A 17,047-nucleotide genomic window follows, 5' to 3' on the forward strand; every position below is an offset into this window, starting at 1 on the left:
TTAAGCCCCAGAGTTTTGTCCGTGAAAGGATTAACAAAGTGTTACAAGGCAAAACTCCGTCACGTCTGCGGTTGATACTACCTAAATGGGTATTTAACGGAAACCAGAAGCAAGCTTCTTCTACCCAATTAATGAAATACTGAGTTATTTGCTGGTTAGTTAACCACGTGACTGCCTGTCTACCTTTTGAGCGAAGATGGAGGAATATGGCGCACTACTCAACTTTTACTAAAGACTACAATGCACATAACCAAATAATAATAAGACTACAACTCATCCTTCTCACTCGAGGAATCACCCTCAGGCTCCTCATCTCCATCCTCGTCGTCCCCCTCGCCTTCCGGCTCATCTCTAAAGGTCTCCGGAGGCTTGGATGCTTCGAAATGCTCGTCTCTCAGTTGTTTCTCTTTTTCAGCCAGCGGGTAGAATGTGGATTCGGCGTACTTTTCAGCCTCCACCATATCGTCCCCCACTAAGATGTTGTCGAATATAGTTCCGCTCTTAACCTGCCAAATCTCAATGCTAACTGCTCCAATGTCGGAGTACTTATACAACTCTTCATCCGGAACGTAATCAGGATTACTAACTTGAGCAGGTTTCCAAACTCCTTTGTAGTTCGGGTTTTTCATAGTCCTCTGGGTCCATTCACCTTTGTATTCGGGATTTTCGATCATAGGGGGCTCCCACTCTCCATCCTCCTCAACATTCCAATCTTCGGGTTTCGCTTGTGACTTGTCCACGATATACTCTAGAAAAATAAGTCACCCGTAACGAAAGCGCGAGCGGGTTGGAAGTAAGAAGCAAACCTGGCACCTCGTCGTAGCCCTCAGGCTTGACGTGCGTGGGGTCCGGAATAAACTCCTGGTCGTCCCAGTCGGCGGGTTTGGTGTCACCAACTTTATCAATAAACTTGGGAGGAAGATGGTCGAAGTCATCTTCCAGGGCTCCCTTGGCAACACTCTCTCCGTCAACAAACGCCTCATAGGTGTTGTTGCTATGGACCAAAAGAGTACACAAGTGAGAGTACTCGTCACTAGGAAAGGAAATTTCGTTTTTTCTCTGCAAGTTTCGGCCGTTGTAATTAAATATTATGTGCAGCTTCCTCAATGAGCCTAACACAAATATAAAGAAAGAGAAGATAATAGACACGCACAAAAAAAGTACCGCATATGTCCGGCCCAAACATGATATGGTAAGGAGTTTCCCCATCCAGCAACTTTTGATCAATATTACTGGGATGAAGCTTAAGGTAGCCTCCGCCACAATCAATAGTCTGCTCATGCTTAACTTGGAACTGCAAAACAAGCGATTTTCCCTCGTTAGAAAAACTTGGGAACTTGGAGGAGAGCGTGTAAAACTTATTATCTTGTGAAGTTTTAATGCCTATAAAAAGGAATATTTCACTTATACAAAAAATATATCTAAAAACATTAACCCTTATCTTCTTCTTCGTCTCTGAACCATTTTCCTGGTGAAAGGATAAAATCTCCTTGGTCTTGACCCTTTTTCTCTGAAGGTACCCATCTGTCCTTCCAGGAATCTTATTCATATACTTAGATCAGCAAAGTAAAGGACTAATGCAATATAGCAGAGAGGATAAAGAAAAAGAGATAAAAGCGTACCGTTAAAAGTTTCCAGAAAATAAATTTTCGACCGAACAGGAAGGAGCAAGAGCGAAAAAAGAGGCAGGCAAAAGATGTAATTCATGGGGAAAAACAGCGGGAAAGGAGCACAAACCGAGGTCGCGGAAAAGGGAGGGTGGTGGACTTTTATATATGAATGTTCTTAAGATATATTTTTCAAAAGTCTAATAATCGCTCCTAGCCACATGACACATATATTCGGTCCAGTTAATACTAATTCTAAAATAAGCGGAGCCCACTAAACGTGAAAAACGTAGCCAAACCATTCTCGTACGATTAGGTTCAAACTAGCCCTCTTTCTTGAGGGATGGAAAAGGGTAAACTTTAAGAGCAGCTAGAACTCATTCTTATTGCTCAAAAATTTGATATATCTGTACATCTTGAGTTGCTGCCCGTTAGTATACTTATTTCACAATAAAACTTGCCATTGTAAAAAATAGATAAAAGCCATAGCAGGTTGTAGAAGAACGGCTTAACCATTAGCAGTTCAAAGTATTATAGTTGTTTAAGTGTTACTTGGTTCATCGATTTAGCGAACCCCCTGGCAGGAATAATTCGTCTATCAGTCATAAGTTTTGATATCTTACTTGAAGTTTTCAGTTAAATTTCTGTACATATGTTTTTGTCGTACTTTTTATAAAAATAGTTTAGGCATATAATGGCACCTTGCTAAAAAGTAATATTTAGATCGCACTAAACTAACTTACGTTTAGAACAAAACCGCATAACTGTTCGGCATTAGTTTACTAAAAAAACAGTGGGCGGCCACGTTCACTTTTATATTAAAAACATATAGCTAACTTTTTAATAAGTATACTAAAAACTGTTGGTATGTCTAATAAAAGGCCTTTCCAGTACTATCTTATAATTCTATAAATTAAATACAAAAAACAAAACCTTTAGGTTTAAAAAAACTTACCTGTCCGTTTATAAAACTTTGCCACCTCAATTACAAAGTTGTAAGTACTTTAATCTTTTCGTTATCCTCGTCTTTAATTTAAAAATTAAGCTTAACTTAAGGTTTCGGTGTAGCAATGAATAAAAAAAAATTTCCAAACGTATTGAAAAACAAATTTGCTAGAATTTGCCTTTTTAAAATGTATATAAATGGTATGCTAATCCTTTTTATATTTTATGTTCAAGAATAGTTATGACTGCGGTTATCCAAAAGAAGGTTAGAATAAACTATAATCTAGCATATATTAAAAATATATATAGGAATATTATTTATTATAGTGGTTAGTTGTCCTTAAAATTATTTACATGACATAATTTTACATATTAGAGTAGCACCCGTTAAGGGTATTGTGATGACTACTTTAAAATCTAAAATCAAAATAAGAAATGTAAATATTTTTTTATATAATTGTCTGAACTAAAACATACATAGCAATAGGGTTAAGCTATAAGACTTTCATCGATAAGCTCTGCGGTTGAGCACAACACCCTAAAGTACCATTAGTACGTAGAACAATACAAAAACCTCTTTAATATACTTTCAGCATGTTTTGTATAATTCACTTTATAGTTAATGTTATGTAAGCCTTATAAAAATACAAATATAAACGAATCATTCACTTTATGGTAAATTTTTTGAGGGATTTTTATATTCAATTTCAAGATTATAATTTTTTTAAAACTTACTGCAGGGATATATTTACAAAATGGCGTCTTACAAGTAAAAAGGCTTTTTCAAAGTAGAAATGCAAAAACAAATTAGTATTATACAAAACATTTACAGTCATTAACGACTTGTATAAAGTTATTTATAATTATTTATTAAATAAGTGGCTTTTAGAGTCTCATGTTTTCTTTTAAGATACTACTATACAAAGCACACGTCAATCTGATAAATCAGAAAGATTTAAAGTATATATATATATGTGATGTCTAACAAGTAAAGAACAATGCGCTGCTACTTTGAACCTAATAAAAAAAATTAAGAAATATACCTAAGTTTCCAACCCTCGATCTTTAAAAAAAATAGATTATGTAAAAATACCCCTAAAATAAAACGACGGTCTTCCAGGCTTCTCCTTTTCTGCTGTTACTTCATTTTCAATGAATGTCTTTTAACATACTTTTCCTTTAATTTAGAAGGATATCTTGAGCGTCTAGGGTAGAGTTTTCGGATGAAAACTTTCTTTTTTCTTAAATTAATTTTTTAAGACACCCAACAGCGCTCATTTAACGTGTGTGTTAATTGTTTTTGCCAGTTTACAACTTTAAATAAGTATTGGGAAATACTTAATTTTTAATTAAGTCCAAATCATAGTTATTTGCTTGTTTCCTTGTGCTGTTGTGGAATTCATTTTACGTAGTAGGTTACAACAAAGGGCTGTATAGTTATTGGAAGGGAGAGAGTTAACTTAAGTAAGTTTAACCAATCATTCTAGATTTCTGAAAAAATGGCCCCTTTTTTAAATTGTAATTGGCCATATATGTTTTTTTGAAAATTTTTTAGAGCTACTTGTGCATGCAAGGTAAACCACTTGGAAAGCTATGCTTTAAACCCGTTAGGTTCTTCGTAGCAAAGTGCTTGCCTTGTATTACAAGTTCAAGGCTCTGTTAGTGTTATTTAAACTAAAAAACTTATGCTGTTTTATATTGAGTTACCATAAAATTAAGTTTTTATTTTCATCTTTTAAGGAGCTTTACTAAACCAAATAAAAGTGATCCTTTGTTCATTCTGAAGGCTAAAGATTGAGTATTAACTGTTTGTTAGTAACAATAATTATATTTGCATTATTTTTCAGTTTCTTTTTATTCCAAATACATATAAAGGCACTTTTTTCTTACAAAATGTGCTTTGGTAATGATTAGGGGTTGGGACCAGGAAAATACCACGTGCGACTTATAATATAGTTTTTGTGTTAAACGCAGTGATGCAAGTGAAAATTGCTACCATATACTTAAGCATTCTTGCAAAGAAAAAACATCACGAACTGTGGTGCTTAATTGTTGTCAAAAGTTTTTAGGAAGCGCTAAAATTATTTTGAGTCTGCTCGACCCACCAAATCGATCGCTGAAGGACTTGTAGAACATTCGTGAAGCCATAAACCTTTTTTAAAAAAAAGGCAGGTAAGTTTTATTGCTGTTGTGCGAAAGTGCCAAGACCTTTTTTACCTTCGAAAATACAACAGAGAGCCGCAGTATGCACAGAGAAATTGTTGAACTTACCCCTACAGTCTAGTGTTAAAGTTTATGGTTTATTATTTACATGGCTCTAGGGCGCTTAAAGAGGGAATAATTTATGAGCAATCTGCGAGTAAAAGAATAATGTGTAACTGGCTTTATGCTCATTCAAATATTTCTTAAGTTAAAAACCTAAAAGTTCAAATACGCACTATTATTACCATAGGCCAGTTTACTAAGGAATCGAGTTGCTAGTGTTTCGGTTCCGTTTTATTCAAAAGGAGAGCTATGCACTTTTAATATTAAGGTTGATGGTAAAGTTACTTAAGTAAAGGAAGTTCTAATAAATGGTGTCGTACAACAAAAATCTTTTATTGAAGACAAAGGTCAAACCAACTATATTAACTCGTCTAAGTGTCCTTTGCCTCCCATTTCTGTACCGGTCTCCCTGAAATTCAGTTGCTTTTCATATTTATTTTCCTGTTCACTGCTCTTGGTTTTATATAATTCGGGAAACTATTAAATTTATAATATTAAGTATAAACAGGGGATAGGCAATGAAGAAAAAATTACTGTAAACTCCTCGTCTAAGTAGACAAAAGCCTTTTTAACTTCACCTGTTCTGTATTTGATCCCAGTTCTTTTATTACGCCAAGTTCTTCCAGGCATAATAACAGTGTGAACTTTCAAAACAGTTAAATCATAAATTAATTCCAAATAATTGCGGATGTCGTGTTTGTTCAATTCCTTTGGGACCACAAACTTTTTTAATAAAAATAAATATTATAGCAATAACAACCATGTAAAAGCACTAAGCGTTATAGGTAGTAGTGTAAATAACAGCTAAGACAAGATATCATAACTATTGCGATACGATGAAGGGTAAACTTAACCTACTTCTTATAGTTTGAGCTAATAATAGCGATGAAGAGCAGGCAAAAAAACGATGGTAATAAAAATTGATATATTTTATGTACGTAGAAGAAAAACCATCTTTTCCAGCCCAATTAAGACACTTAAAAATAAATTCGACCTTAACAATATAGTAGATGAATGTAGTAGAGTAAACTTTAATTAGATAAAAATGTTCAGATAACAAGTAGTAACTTTAGCGACATTCTTATTCACTGGTTTCCCAGGTCTAATGCATTTTATAAAGATATTCGGAAACAGTACTAGGGGTCTTCTTTTTTTACCGGTCTATACAGTGTATAAGTTAATAACAGTTAATATAAAAAATTATTGCGTAAACATACTTCAGTTTTCAAAGTTTTATATTTTGAAACTATACTTTCAAAGCTTTTTACTTGAAACCAAGATTTAGAAAGTCTCATTTGAAAAAATGAATACTAACGCCTTGACACTGACTATTGGTAACGCGTGACAAATTTAGAGAGGGCGGCCTCATAGCAAACACATTTTGTAAACGCGAGTGAAGATACCATGATTGAAAAAAGCGAGCGGTTTTTCCTAGACAACTTTCTGTGGCCACCAAATTCACCAGAGTACACCTTAATTTTTTCAAACAGTTTTTAATTTAAGTGAAATGGTTAACATAAAACGGCTAAAAATTAAATAAGTAGGTTCTAGTTTTGCTAATAAACCTTCGAAACATGCTTCTTTTACTATTGAAAGAAAATTTTTTGGTTTTTTTTTTCGGAAAATACGTAGATAACTTCTTTTCAGCTTCTTACAACAAGCGATAACAAGTTTAAGATTATTACTTGTTGCCAAAGAAAAAACAGTAGTCGGCGAATAGGCAAAGGGCAATGTGGCTATAATATTGTCATACATAGCGCGAACAAGTTGCTGTAGATCATGGCGCTCAATCGGGAAGATACTCTATTAATAAAAATTTATTAACCAACTTAATGCAAATATAATGATAGGTATAACACATGAAAGTTACTCCAGTTTTATATAAATATTCTAAGAAGGAACAGAAAATTGTCAGAAACGCTACCCGCTAGGCGAAAAATGGTTAGGTCCTCACATGCTGCTTTATTAACCTATTGAGCAAAACTGTCCCCTAATGAATGAGTATCCTAAATTCATTAAAAACATGCGACGCTAAAGGCATAAGGGCTAGACTGTGAAAATAGTTGGTTATCTAAACGAGAGCTTTCTGCCATAAAGTTATAGACGACGAATATTTTACCTCAAAATTTCAGCAGGGAAAATTAAGAGAGCACCCATCCCTAACCTTTATTTATTCGTTTACAAAGAAAATATGGAAAATGTTTTGTTTAAAATATAATCTTAGTTGAAAGGGCGTTCTATTTGTCAATCCAACACAGAAAATCGTAAAACAAATGTATATATACTTTTAACTTCTTAAAAAGATTAGTTATTATCATTAAGTGTTACCCTAATGAAATTTTACCCTAGTGAGTTAAAATACTTTGTTAAAGAGTAAGCATTAAGAATCTTTTTGTAAAAGCCTGTGGTAAACAATAAATATACTTTCTGGTAGCACTGTTTAAATTATATAATCTCATAAAAGATATTACACCTTAAAGCCGAAAGGGTGTGATGATATAAAGCGCGCTAAAGCTACAAAACATGAAAAAATAAAAGAAATAATTTAATACTAAACATTTATACTAATTACAATAATTATATAATAGAATAATAATAATTTTTATAGTATTAAAAATAGTAAATATCAGCATATAATAATATTAAGAAAACAGTAAGTAATATAACATATATATAAAAATCAATTATATATTTCTACCCCAACACCCCCCTCAGTGGAAAATAAATTATGCTGTATTAATCTTTTGAGCCTCTAGACCTCTTTAATATATTTAATATTAATAAGAGCATAAAGACAGACTAGTAAGTATATAAAAAAATTAAAACTTAAGAAACCAAGAATAAGCCAAAAACTAAGAACAAATGTAATGGACGAAGGAGGTTAAACCGGAGCCGACCGACATTACAAAGGGAGGGACGTGAAACGCGTTTCATTATAAAGAATATAACAAGAAGCGAGGGGCTTTCCACCAGGCGCAAGCCATTTGTCTGAGACATGAGCCCCAGCGTAAGTGAAAATTCAGGTTCTAGGTAAGTGCACAAACGTAACTAAAGAATTTGTAGCTCTTTTATTACACTTGTTTTTCCAAACGTGGCTCTCGCTATTCAGTTTGGTCGCATATCTTCATATGGCCTGAATTTATCCTGCATATCTAACAAACTAAATTTTTAACTTATGACGATGATAAATAAAGGGTTTTATTATACTATATATTTATTGGAAGCTTTAGCAGGCTTGCTAAGCTTGACGCGTAAGTTTTATCGCGGTTGAGACGCTGCTAAAATTTTACAGCTTCCTTCCCTAACGTAAAGACGTTATAGGCAATACGCCAATTAATACATTTTATATCTTGCCAAAGTTAGTATACTCTAAATAAATAGATAGTACGAGGTAATTTCAAAACTTATACTTTCGAAACTTATATCTACGCTCATGCTAATTTCTTAAACCGTTTTAAGCTTCTCCTCTGACCATCAAAACTCTACATGCCATAAAAAGGTTAGCCTATAAAAATTGTTTAATAAATTTTTCATAAATTGCTGAAGATCACAGCTCTACTTTGTAAAAACTTGTATTGACGCTATGACCAATTGCTGTGTTACCTTTTCTTCGCTTACCTATTATAACAACCAACAAAAATCGATAGGAGTTTTGGCAAGCTTAGCCCAAAAAGCATTAACAGAAGTACTACTGAAAACCCATGCAACCTGCTTAACTTTACCCAAAACCTCTATAAAACGATGAAGCTCGCCGGGGGCGTTCTAATCTATATACTAGCTAATGACACTATCATACAGTACCTATACTATATATTCTATAGGAACAAGTACTATATTACAGCGGCGATTCCAATGAACTAGGTACTATGCTACGAACATAGCACAAACTTTCAAGGAAGCAGTCATCGGCTACGGATAATAGATAGTGCCAATCAATTACTCATTGCATACGCCTTTATAACAAAAGCCTTCGCACGCAGTTAGTGGCTTTTCAAGCGCAAGTACGTATGCAACTTAACTGTTTTCAAATCCATATTATAACTGGTGTTACTGAGTTCTTAAGGTTTTTGCTAAATGCCCCAATTTTGGTACTAGAGAAACAACTAAGGGTGATACCGCGCCGCCTGGTCTTCCCTATTTAATAACAAATATAACTGGAAAAAAAAAGTTATTTAGTAAATTATAAACCAAAATTATCTATTAAATTATAATTTAAATAAAAATTTGATGTAGACAGAATATCAGTAAATCGATAAATTTTACTCAAGCGTGGGTGGGCGTGTTAAAGAGTAAATTTACATGCGCCGGAGGCTGAGTTGGGATCGAACTTTGGTCTACCTGGCGGTGGTACCTTGAAGTTTGCTTTGCTTACTGAACGAAGATAGGTTTTCCGGTTTATCTTTACTTAATTCAATGGGTTTACTGCAAACAAGATGACAGAGGAACAATCTTTGTTAGAGACACCCGAAGCTAAAACAGTGGAAAACGGAATTTCTTTGGAAGATAATAAAACACATGCCGGTTCTAGTGTTAGAAATAGTAGAAGCAGAAGCCGGGAAAAAAAGCATAAAAGTAGACACCACGGGGTTAAAAGTAAAAAAAGTAAGGAAATCATATTATAAAGTTGATATTACCTCATTTTTTAAGTAGTAAATTTAAAGCTTAATTTTAAAAGTAGGCTGACTTTGGTTTTTTTTTAAAGATCACAGGGATCATGAAATAGAGCGACCTAGTAGTCGTGAGCGTGAGAACTACCAAAACAGTAAAGATAGAAGAGAGAGACATAAAGATAGAAGATCAAGGCGAAGTCGCAGTCGCAGCCGTCGGCGCGGACATAGTAGACGCCGAAGCCGTAGCTCCCACAGGCCTCGTCGCCCTAAACCTGGAGCCAGAAGATTGTAAATACTCTTTTTTATATTTTTTAGTATTTTTTTTAACTCAATAATAACTTATATGGTAGCCCATCTAAATATTGGGATGTTAGGCCTGCAAATACAGAAAACATAAGCGCTATGGAATACAAGAATATGATAGGTATTTTGTGATTGGTCTCTTCTTTTTTCCTGAAGTATTTCTTACAAGTTCTACTTGAGTTTAAGTTTTTTTAAGTGAGGAATTTAAAATAATATTACTTTCTATTTTATCAGTTCAAGGCCAAATTAATCCCAAATCTATGATTTCCTTGATCCCTGGTTTATGCATTATCAACTTTTTTTATCATAAGAATTTAATACTTTGGGCTTTCAGGAATAGGTGTACCTTTTAACAACGAGATTGCGGAGATGGCCAAGATGCTTCCACCACACTCGCATTTTCCTCTGTTTCCTCCGGGGGCTGGCGGGCTAATGGGGTTAGCCATGCCTCAAGGCGCCTCTCGAGCAGTTGCTCTTTCTGGCGTGCTCCCCGCCGTGCCTGGTCTGATTTCACCTAGTCTTTTCCCAGGAGTATTAGCGGGGGCGTAAGTTCTATTTTTTTTTTGCCCATCTACTTATTTCAAGCCCTCCTTAACACAAATTATTGTGCTAAAGGCTTCCTGGTCTGGCGAGGCCGGGCATTCCCGGTATCTCCGATATTGTAAGGCATTTATGCCGTTTATATATTGCACATTTGGTGAGTATTGGGCCCCCTTAGACATTGACGCATATGTCTAAGCAGGCAAAAAAACTTTACGTCGGTAATATTCCTTTTGGTTGCGAGGAGGTCTCTTATATATATTTTTTACGTCTTGTTTATTATAATTCCCCGCTGTTTTTACAGCGCTCGATGCTAGAGTTCTTTCAACAGCAAATGGATCTGAAGGGCCTTTCAAATGTCGCGGGAGCCTCCGTTTTGGGCGTGCAGATCAACTACGACAAAAATTTTGCGTTTGTCGAGGTTTTTTTTAATCTTCACATTTTTTTGACTCTTAATCTTCCCCCCCCAAAAGTTTGCCTCAATAGAAGAAACCACCCGGGCCACTGGTCTAGATGGAATTACGTGGCAAGGACAGGTTCTTAAAATCAGACGGCCAAAGGACTATGTGGCCATTCCCGGGACGGACGCAGCTCTCCACTCTATGGCTGGTTCCTCTCCGCTCGACGGTGTCGTATTCTTATATTTAACTGAGTATATATATATAGGCGTTAGCTCCTTGGCTGGCAATTCGGATAACAAAATTATTATCAGGGAACTCCCGGGGCATTTCACCGAGGGGGAGGTCCCTTCATTAATTGCAGCGCTTATATATTTCCCTCCACGTACTTATTATCCTTATTCAGGTGCGTGAGCTACTCTCTTTGTACGGGGAGTTGGTATATTTTAATCTCGTGAAGGACCCGGACACCAACCTATCAAAGGTTTACTTATCGTACCTTTAAATTTTTAAATATTTTTTAATATAATTAATTATGTGCCAAGGGCTACGCTTATTGCGAATATGCCGACCCGAGGATCACCGATATTGCCATTGAGGGTCTGAATGGAATGCCTATTGGAGACAATTCTATCGTAGTACAGCGTGCTAGCCTCGGAAAGGTTTTTTAAATTATACTCCCAGCTGCTGCGGATAAGAATTATTATTTAGATTCCTGGCGACCTTGGCGGGGTTGCCTGTACGGTTGACCAGGACACTCAACCGACCCAGGTGCTTGTCCTAATAAACATGGTTGAAATGGAAGAACTTGTGGACGACGAAGAATATGACGGTTGGAGTTGTTTCACGCTTTCGCTGCTATTTGTTTAGTTACAGTTGGTATTGGTAGACCTTAAAGAGGATATACGCGAAGAGTGCGCTAAATATGGTAACATACTCGGCATAGAGATTCCCCGACTTTCCACGGACGGCTCGGAGGTCAAGGGCCTTGGAAAAGTATAATTAAGCTGCTGAAAGAGCCACTCTCTTAATCATTTATGATTACTTTTAATTAAAACAAACAGGTATTTATTAAATATTCAACGATCGAAGAGGCCCAAATTGCACAGTCTAAGACGGCCGGCAGAAAGTTTGCCGACCGCACCGTATTAACCTCCTATCTTGATGTGTCCAAATTTGACAGCAAGCAGTTTGAATAACACCTTTATTAAAAAAACTACCCCTTTACTTTTTTGTTGTGTTAGCCAACTGATACGCGGCATCCCAAGCCAACAAAGCTTTACAAGAGACTCTAGTACAGATTATAAACTAATAAAATGTTCTAACTACCACTCCACTGAAAAACGGTGGCGGTGATGGGGCAGTGCACGCACAGGCTACTTCTGCGGTTAGTATAGACTATTTGTGGCTCGTCGTTTACCGCCTTGCTTGCCTAAAAATTTGCCCGATTCTGCTCGTATTCTGTGCTACGGGCGAAACCCTCGTCGGCCGTAGTTGGATGCTCCTAGTCTTAAAACCTTCAACTTTTATTACTAATATTCACCTATTTCAATTGTTAAAACTCTTATAAAAGGTATTCAGTTTCCTTTTTTTCTTAAGTTTGGGCGAGTTGCTTCTAATAGCTTAACATTCCTCCTTAAACTTTTTCAATTTTTTTGAGTATAGTATATTATTTATTTAAAATATTGTACGCTTTATATAGAAACAAACAAATAAACTTTGCAAGTTAGTTTGATTTAGTAATAGTTAAAACTGCCGTTCGCCGATATTTATATGTATTGGAACAACAAGGAGGGGGCTAAGCAATATAGAAGAAGGGCTAGCGAATTTACAGCGTACAAGACTTGCTAAAACACTTAAATAGTGCGAGCTAAATAAAATAAAGTGTGCTATTTATTTATATACACGTATTTTAGGAATTTGTAACTATTATCGTATTTTCAATATCTTTTGTTAAGGTATAAATATAGACTAAAACTGCTCAATAAAAGCATCCTTGATTTAATATACTTCTTCGTATACGTTTTTTATACAGTTTTGATATGTTATATTGTCACTCCTTTCATTTTTCATTTTATTTTGAGTACCGTAGACTCGACGACAGTCCGATTCGATATATAACCGTTTATTTCTAAGTAGCATAAATATTACTCATCTAAATAAAAATACTATTTAAAACTGTAACAATTGTTGAAGATCGCACCAGTCGTAGTTATGTAAAGTATTGTGTAATTTAGTAAAAAAAAAATTACGAGCAAGGCAAGTAAAACTATGCGAACCTGAATTACTATTTCATGTAAGAGTGTAAAATATGAGCTACAATCTAACAGGTTAAAAATAAGTAACTATAATACGGAGATAGTGTGCTGTCGCCGTAACTCGGTTAAGAGCATCAACGCAGAAACTCAGGGTTGCAGCCCTACGCGACTCTCTTCCTCGGTTTTTTGATGGCTGCGTTTTAACCTTGTTCGCGAGCATTCTAATACAATCTGTGCTAAAGTGACAGTTAATAGATATCGCTTTTGTAATTTTTCTTTATTAAAATTAGTGGCCACTAATTTATTAGTAACAACTTTTAGATATAATCGGTTACTAAAGCGAAGTTGTGCGGTTATTTTAAGATATACTATATTTATTGCGCATACAAACGACTACGCTTTGTGTGATAGTGTTTACCCTCCTACGTGGCCGTTCACATAAACAAGTTCATTACGTAAATTTATCATATTGGGGTCGGGAGCTATGGTCGTAGCTCAGCAGTTAGAGCATTGATGCCTACACCAAAGGTCTTGGTTTCGACTTTCCACCAATGCAACTCTCTCTTCGGTATTTGATGGGGAGGCGTATTTAACTCGCTCTCCTAAGTTCCGTTAAAATAACCACTAAATATGGCCTCCTAGGAAACCTGGTCAAAACAAAATATTCATAGTACTGCATTAATAAACTTCGAGATTAAAGCCCAATGGCTTCAACGATAGTGACCGGGTGGCTTAATATAAAAGGTTTACAGGTAGAAAATATTCGTTAAATTCTGGGTAATCGTAATCTTTGTGTATATGTTGTGTAAAATGGTTTAGAAATTGTACTCCGTTACTTGACACCTTATTTTGTTGTTTTGTTTTTAAGTTTATGTAATGGCTCCAGAACATATAATATTTAGAACCGTTACTGACCATAGAGAGCTTAGTATAAATAATTTCACTAGTTCTAGTACAAAATTCTTGACTACTAAGCTACAACGAGGACACTCAATTCCGGTGTTTGGATTTATGTGTTTGCTTGTTAGATAAGAAACTCACGCCTTTTGTGACAGCCTTTTATCCTAGCCCTACGACCTTAACAACCTTTATACTAGGTTTTTATGGCAACGTAGCGACAGAGAGTACTTAACAATATTAAAACAAGAATTGCTAAGCCAATTTATTAGTAAATTACTCCTCTCTTTATACACTAAAATTTCAGATACTGTCGACCAATGAACTTCGAGGTCTTGTCCAATGAGCTTCCTTATTTTTGTAATAAAAATTAGTTTGCTGAGGTCATTCTATAGTTGGCAATTTTTAATTTTTACTTTTGTTTCATTTGTGTTTTGTATCTGCTTAAATTTTTATTTTATCAGTACATCTTTGAACTGTTATAAAAAGTAACTACTGAAAAGCACTAGATTCTCTTCGAAATGTTATATCGCTACTGCAGGCCCTGCCTCCCTCACCCTTTTGAGAAATTGACTAGTTAACTATATTATTATTACTAAAGTTTGACCTTGCTTTACACATTTGAGGTTAAATTTTATAATTAAATTATAAACTTACCCTACCATACATTACGATTTAAGTAAGGAAATGAAAAAGTTATAGTGATTCGACTTGGAGTATATTCATTTTAGAATCAGTTACGACTTTTGTTCGATCAATTCTTTTTTAAACAGAATCTTTAGGGTATTTTCTCTGCACCATGGAAGGCAAAAACTTATAAGGCTGCTTATAACTCCTTTGACATTTCCTAGTAAAATAAGCTCCTCAAGGCCAGCAACTCCAGTTCAACCCTTTAGATTGGTCCAAGGGCCCACCCTTAGTAGGGACCTAAACAGCGATATTTTTATTCTAATAGGTAGTGCAGGTGATGCAAGCTAACTCCCTACTTAGATTGTCACCATTCCCCTAGAACTTCCAGTTAAAGAGGATACGAGGAGCGGTCGCAAAACTAAAGTACTCATCGTTTAAATTAATAACCTGTTAAAAGCGAGTAGAAGTTCCCTTTTAGGTGCTGCCTTCTCACTTTCGCCAAACATACTTTTTTAAGAAGCACTCAGGTGCCGACTTGAAATTTGAATAGTGGTATCTGGAGCATCAGTTTGATCGTCGGACTCATCTATCGGCACTGAGCATGTTTCCAACGGGTGCACTCGCTAACAAAAGCCCTGCAGGTCTCGCGTTAAAACGCTTTTATTCATAGCTGCCCTAATGTCAAGCAAAACTCTAGTATACCGGGGTTGAACGATTTTTAGGCGACTCCACCTAAATCTGCGGAGATGTGCCTTTCTGACACACTTGTCATTCACTATATTATCAGTTTTTCCTCTCTAGACGGTGCCTAACATATGCTAGCTGCCTTTCCTTTGCTTGGCGTAGCTGGAGCAAGCCATCGGCCGCACCCAGTCACACAAGTTGCTATGCAAAGTCTTCTTTTGCTTAACCAAATACTATTCCAGGTTTTAATACAATCACAATAAATAGCAGCTACAAGAGACACGTCTTTAACCCTCGCCTAGTAATATATGCTGCGTTAATCGAAAACACCTAATTATTACGCTACGCATTCTGTCAACGGCTTTCTACTTTATACAATTAGTTAGACTTGCCCCAAAACTCCGCTCCATATGTGCCTATGGGGAATAGAACCAACTTGACTAATCTCATCTTTAGCTAGCATTGATAGTGCGGTATAGATTGCAAGCGCATTGTCGCCTTTTTCACATGGCCCTGGAATATCGTTTTTTTCAACCACTGCTCTTTACCCAAACTTATCCCAAGGTCAGGTGCCCCTGAATTCATGGTAGTGGCTTACCACCAAAGCTGAGGCGCTGCCTCATAAGTCGGAAGCAGCTACTTCTATAAATAAGTTTCTCGACGTGAACAATCCTCTCTTTATGTTTGCACTGCGCGCCCAGGATGCTTAAAGACGTATCCCTTAAGAAATTGGTTAGTACAGAAATGCGTCATTTTCGAAAAGGTGACTCAGAACCATCTCTACTTTACTTGATGCCAGGAACTCAACTATATTTATCGAATCAAGGAGATGGTGGATTTGGACAAACCCAATATTTATTGAATTACTTAAATTGAAGCGCTTCACAGGAATTGAGTAATTAATAAATTATAACCTAGTCATAGGTTTCGGGAACTTAAAATTCGCTTTTGGATCCCTCAGTTAAGTCTTCTCTCCCTACCGGAACATAACACTATTGATTCGCTTTGTATTACCCTCGCTGGATGTTTATCAATAGTATTCTTCCAAGTCAAAAAGTGGACGCCTATCAATAAACGGGGCAGGGAACCATTTAATAAGGGCTCACCTTTTCTTTACCTTGTTAAATGATTTCATTATAGCTTTCACTTTCACTTTATTAATAATAACTATCAATTCATTTATACCTCTATTTAGTACTAATCAAACTTTGTGGGGGTGGGGTGACTCGTATCGAAGTATTGGACTCTTACTCTATTAAAATTCTTACCGCACCAAAAAATGAGCGTCCACTTTAACAGAATAAGAAATCACTTAATTTAAAAGCGAGTTCTAACAATTAATAATTCATTTTAGTTGTAATATGCATTAGTAATAAAATAATAACGTAGTGGGTAAATCTTCAAAATTATGATAGTTTCTATATTGTAAACATATGTTTAATTCAAAAGCTACAGTGTGCTCAAGCTTTTTAACTAAAAGTTTACGTATTAAATAACACTGCATTGTATAACATTTTATTAACACTTAATAAGATGCGGTTAAATGTCTTTTAATATATTTTTTTTTAATTTAAAGAACCTAAGGTAGCTGAATTGATGTGCATAGATCCCTAGTACGTAACAAAAAACGTGACAAGATTATATGCTGCATGCTTAGTAGTGTCCTGTTACCTAATTTTATCTCTTTACTCCCCCGAAGGGTGTAATTTCTTTTTCTTTAATAAAATTTCCCCATTTAAAATAAATAAATTTTAAAGTTGACTATACACGGGCAGTCTCTTTGCCGCGTAGTTACAAATAACAGGCTTGATGTCATTAATTTAAGTTAAAGTATTTTTAGTAAGTTTAATATAATACTTTAAAGAAATTCAACTCCTAAAGACACTACCGAAGAACAGCCTATCCGAAAA

General features: G+C 35.5%; 2 protein-coding genes and 1 long non-coding RNA gene across 3 annotated transcripts; 1 reads left to right on the top strand and 2 right to left on the bottom strand.

Moving 5' to 3' along the window:
- Window positions 1–92: 92 nt before the first annotated feature.
- Window positions 93–1,726, bottom strand: LOC135142941 (calreticulin-like). The gene is made up of 5 exons (XM_064074755.1): window positions 1,623–1,726; window positions 1,436–1,540; window positions 1,165–1,383; window positions 807–1,112; window positions 93–748 (listed from the first exon to the last, which is right to left on the bottom strand). Exons 1-5 carry the CDS (start codon window positions 1,705–1,707, stop codon window positions 267–269), a joined length of 1,197 nt encoding a protein of 398 aa, XP_063930825.1. The 5' UTR covers window positions 1,708–1,726; the 3' UTR covers window positions 93–266.
- A 3,396-nt stretch (window positions 1,727–5,122) lies between these two features.
- On the bottom strand, window positions 5,123–7,023 carry LOC135142962 (uncharacterized). The gene is made up of 7 exons (XR_010282653.1): window positions 6,937–7,023; window positions 6,571–6,620; window positions 6,383–6,501; window positions 6,035–6,289; window positions 5,886–5,978; window positions 5,352–5,540; window positions 5,123–5,294 (listed from the first exon to the last, which is right to left on the bottom strand). It is a non-coding gene; the product is annotated as an uncharacterized LOC135142962 (long non-coding RNA).
- A 2,133-nt stretch (window positions 7,024–9,156) lies between these two features.
- LOC135142944 (splicing factor U2AF 65 kDa subunit-like) lies at window positions 9,157–11,867 on the top strand. Its single transcript, XM_064074761.1, has 15 exons — window positions 9,157–9,419; window positions 9,520–9,715; window positions 9,778–9,851; window positions 9,965–10,009; window positions 10,065–10,275; window positions 10,346–10,391; window positions 10,449–10,517; window positions 10,575–10,691; window positions 10,744–10,879; window positions 10,937–11,013; window positions 11,075–11,152; window positions 11,214–11,330; window positions 11,380–11,500; window positions 11,558–11,664; window positions 11,733–11,867. Exons 1-15 carry the CDS (start codon window positions 9,251–9,253, stop codon window positions 11,865–11,867), a joined length of 1,698 nt encoding a protein of 565 aa, XP_063930831.1. The 5' UTR covers window positions 9,157–9,250.
- The last annotated feature ends 5,180 nt before the right edge of the window (window positions 11,868–17,047 follow it).

The sequence above is a fragment of the Zophobas morio genome, unplaced genomic scaffold (assembly GCF_036711695.1).
Source record: "Zophobas morio isolate AGI-343-1 ecotype UQ-CSIRO unplaced genomic scaffold, CSIRO_AGI_Zmor_V1 ptg000055l, whole genome shotgun sequence".
In the NCBI taxonomy this organism is placed as follows: Eukaryota; Metazoa; Arthropoda; class Insecta; order Coleoptera; family Tenebrionidae; genus Zophobas; species Zophobas morio.

Excerpts from the sequence above, each read along its gene's own strand:
- LOC135142944 (XM_064074761.1), top strand. The coding sequence starts at position 9,251 with ATGACAGAGGAACAATCTTTGTTAGAGACACCCGAAGCTAAAACAGTG. Across the intron at positions 10,010-10,064 it reads TATGATTTCCTTGATCCCTG|GAATAGGTGTACCTTTTAAC; the intron begins GTTTATGCATTA and ends TTGGGCTTTCAG. Across the intron at positions 11,014-11,074 it reads GGCATTTCACCGAGGGGGAG|GTGCGTGAGCTACTCTCTTT; the intron begins GTCCCTTCATTA and ends ATCCTTATTCAG.
- LOC135142941 (XM_064074755.1), bottom strand. The coding sequence starts at position 1,707 with ATGAATTACATCTTTTGCCTGCCTCTTTTTTCGCTCTTGCTCCTTCCT. Across the intron at positions 1,541-1,622 it reads TTTTCTGGAAACTTTTAACG|ATTCCTGGAAGGACAGATGG; the intron begins GTACGCTTTTAT and ends TATATGAATAAG. Across the intron at positions 749-806 it reads GGGCTACGACGAGGTGCCAG|AGTATATCGTGGACAAGTCA; the intron begins GTTTGCTTCTTA and ends TTATTTTTCTAG.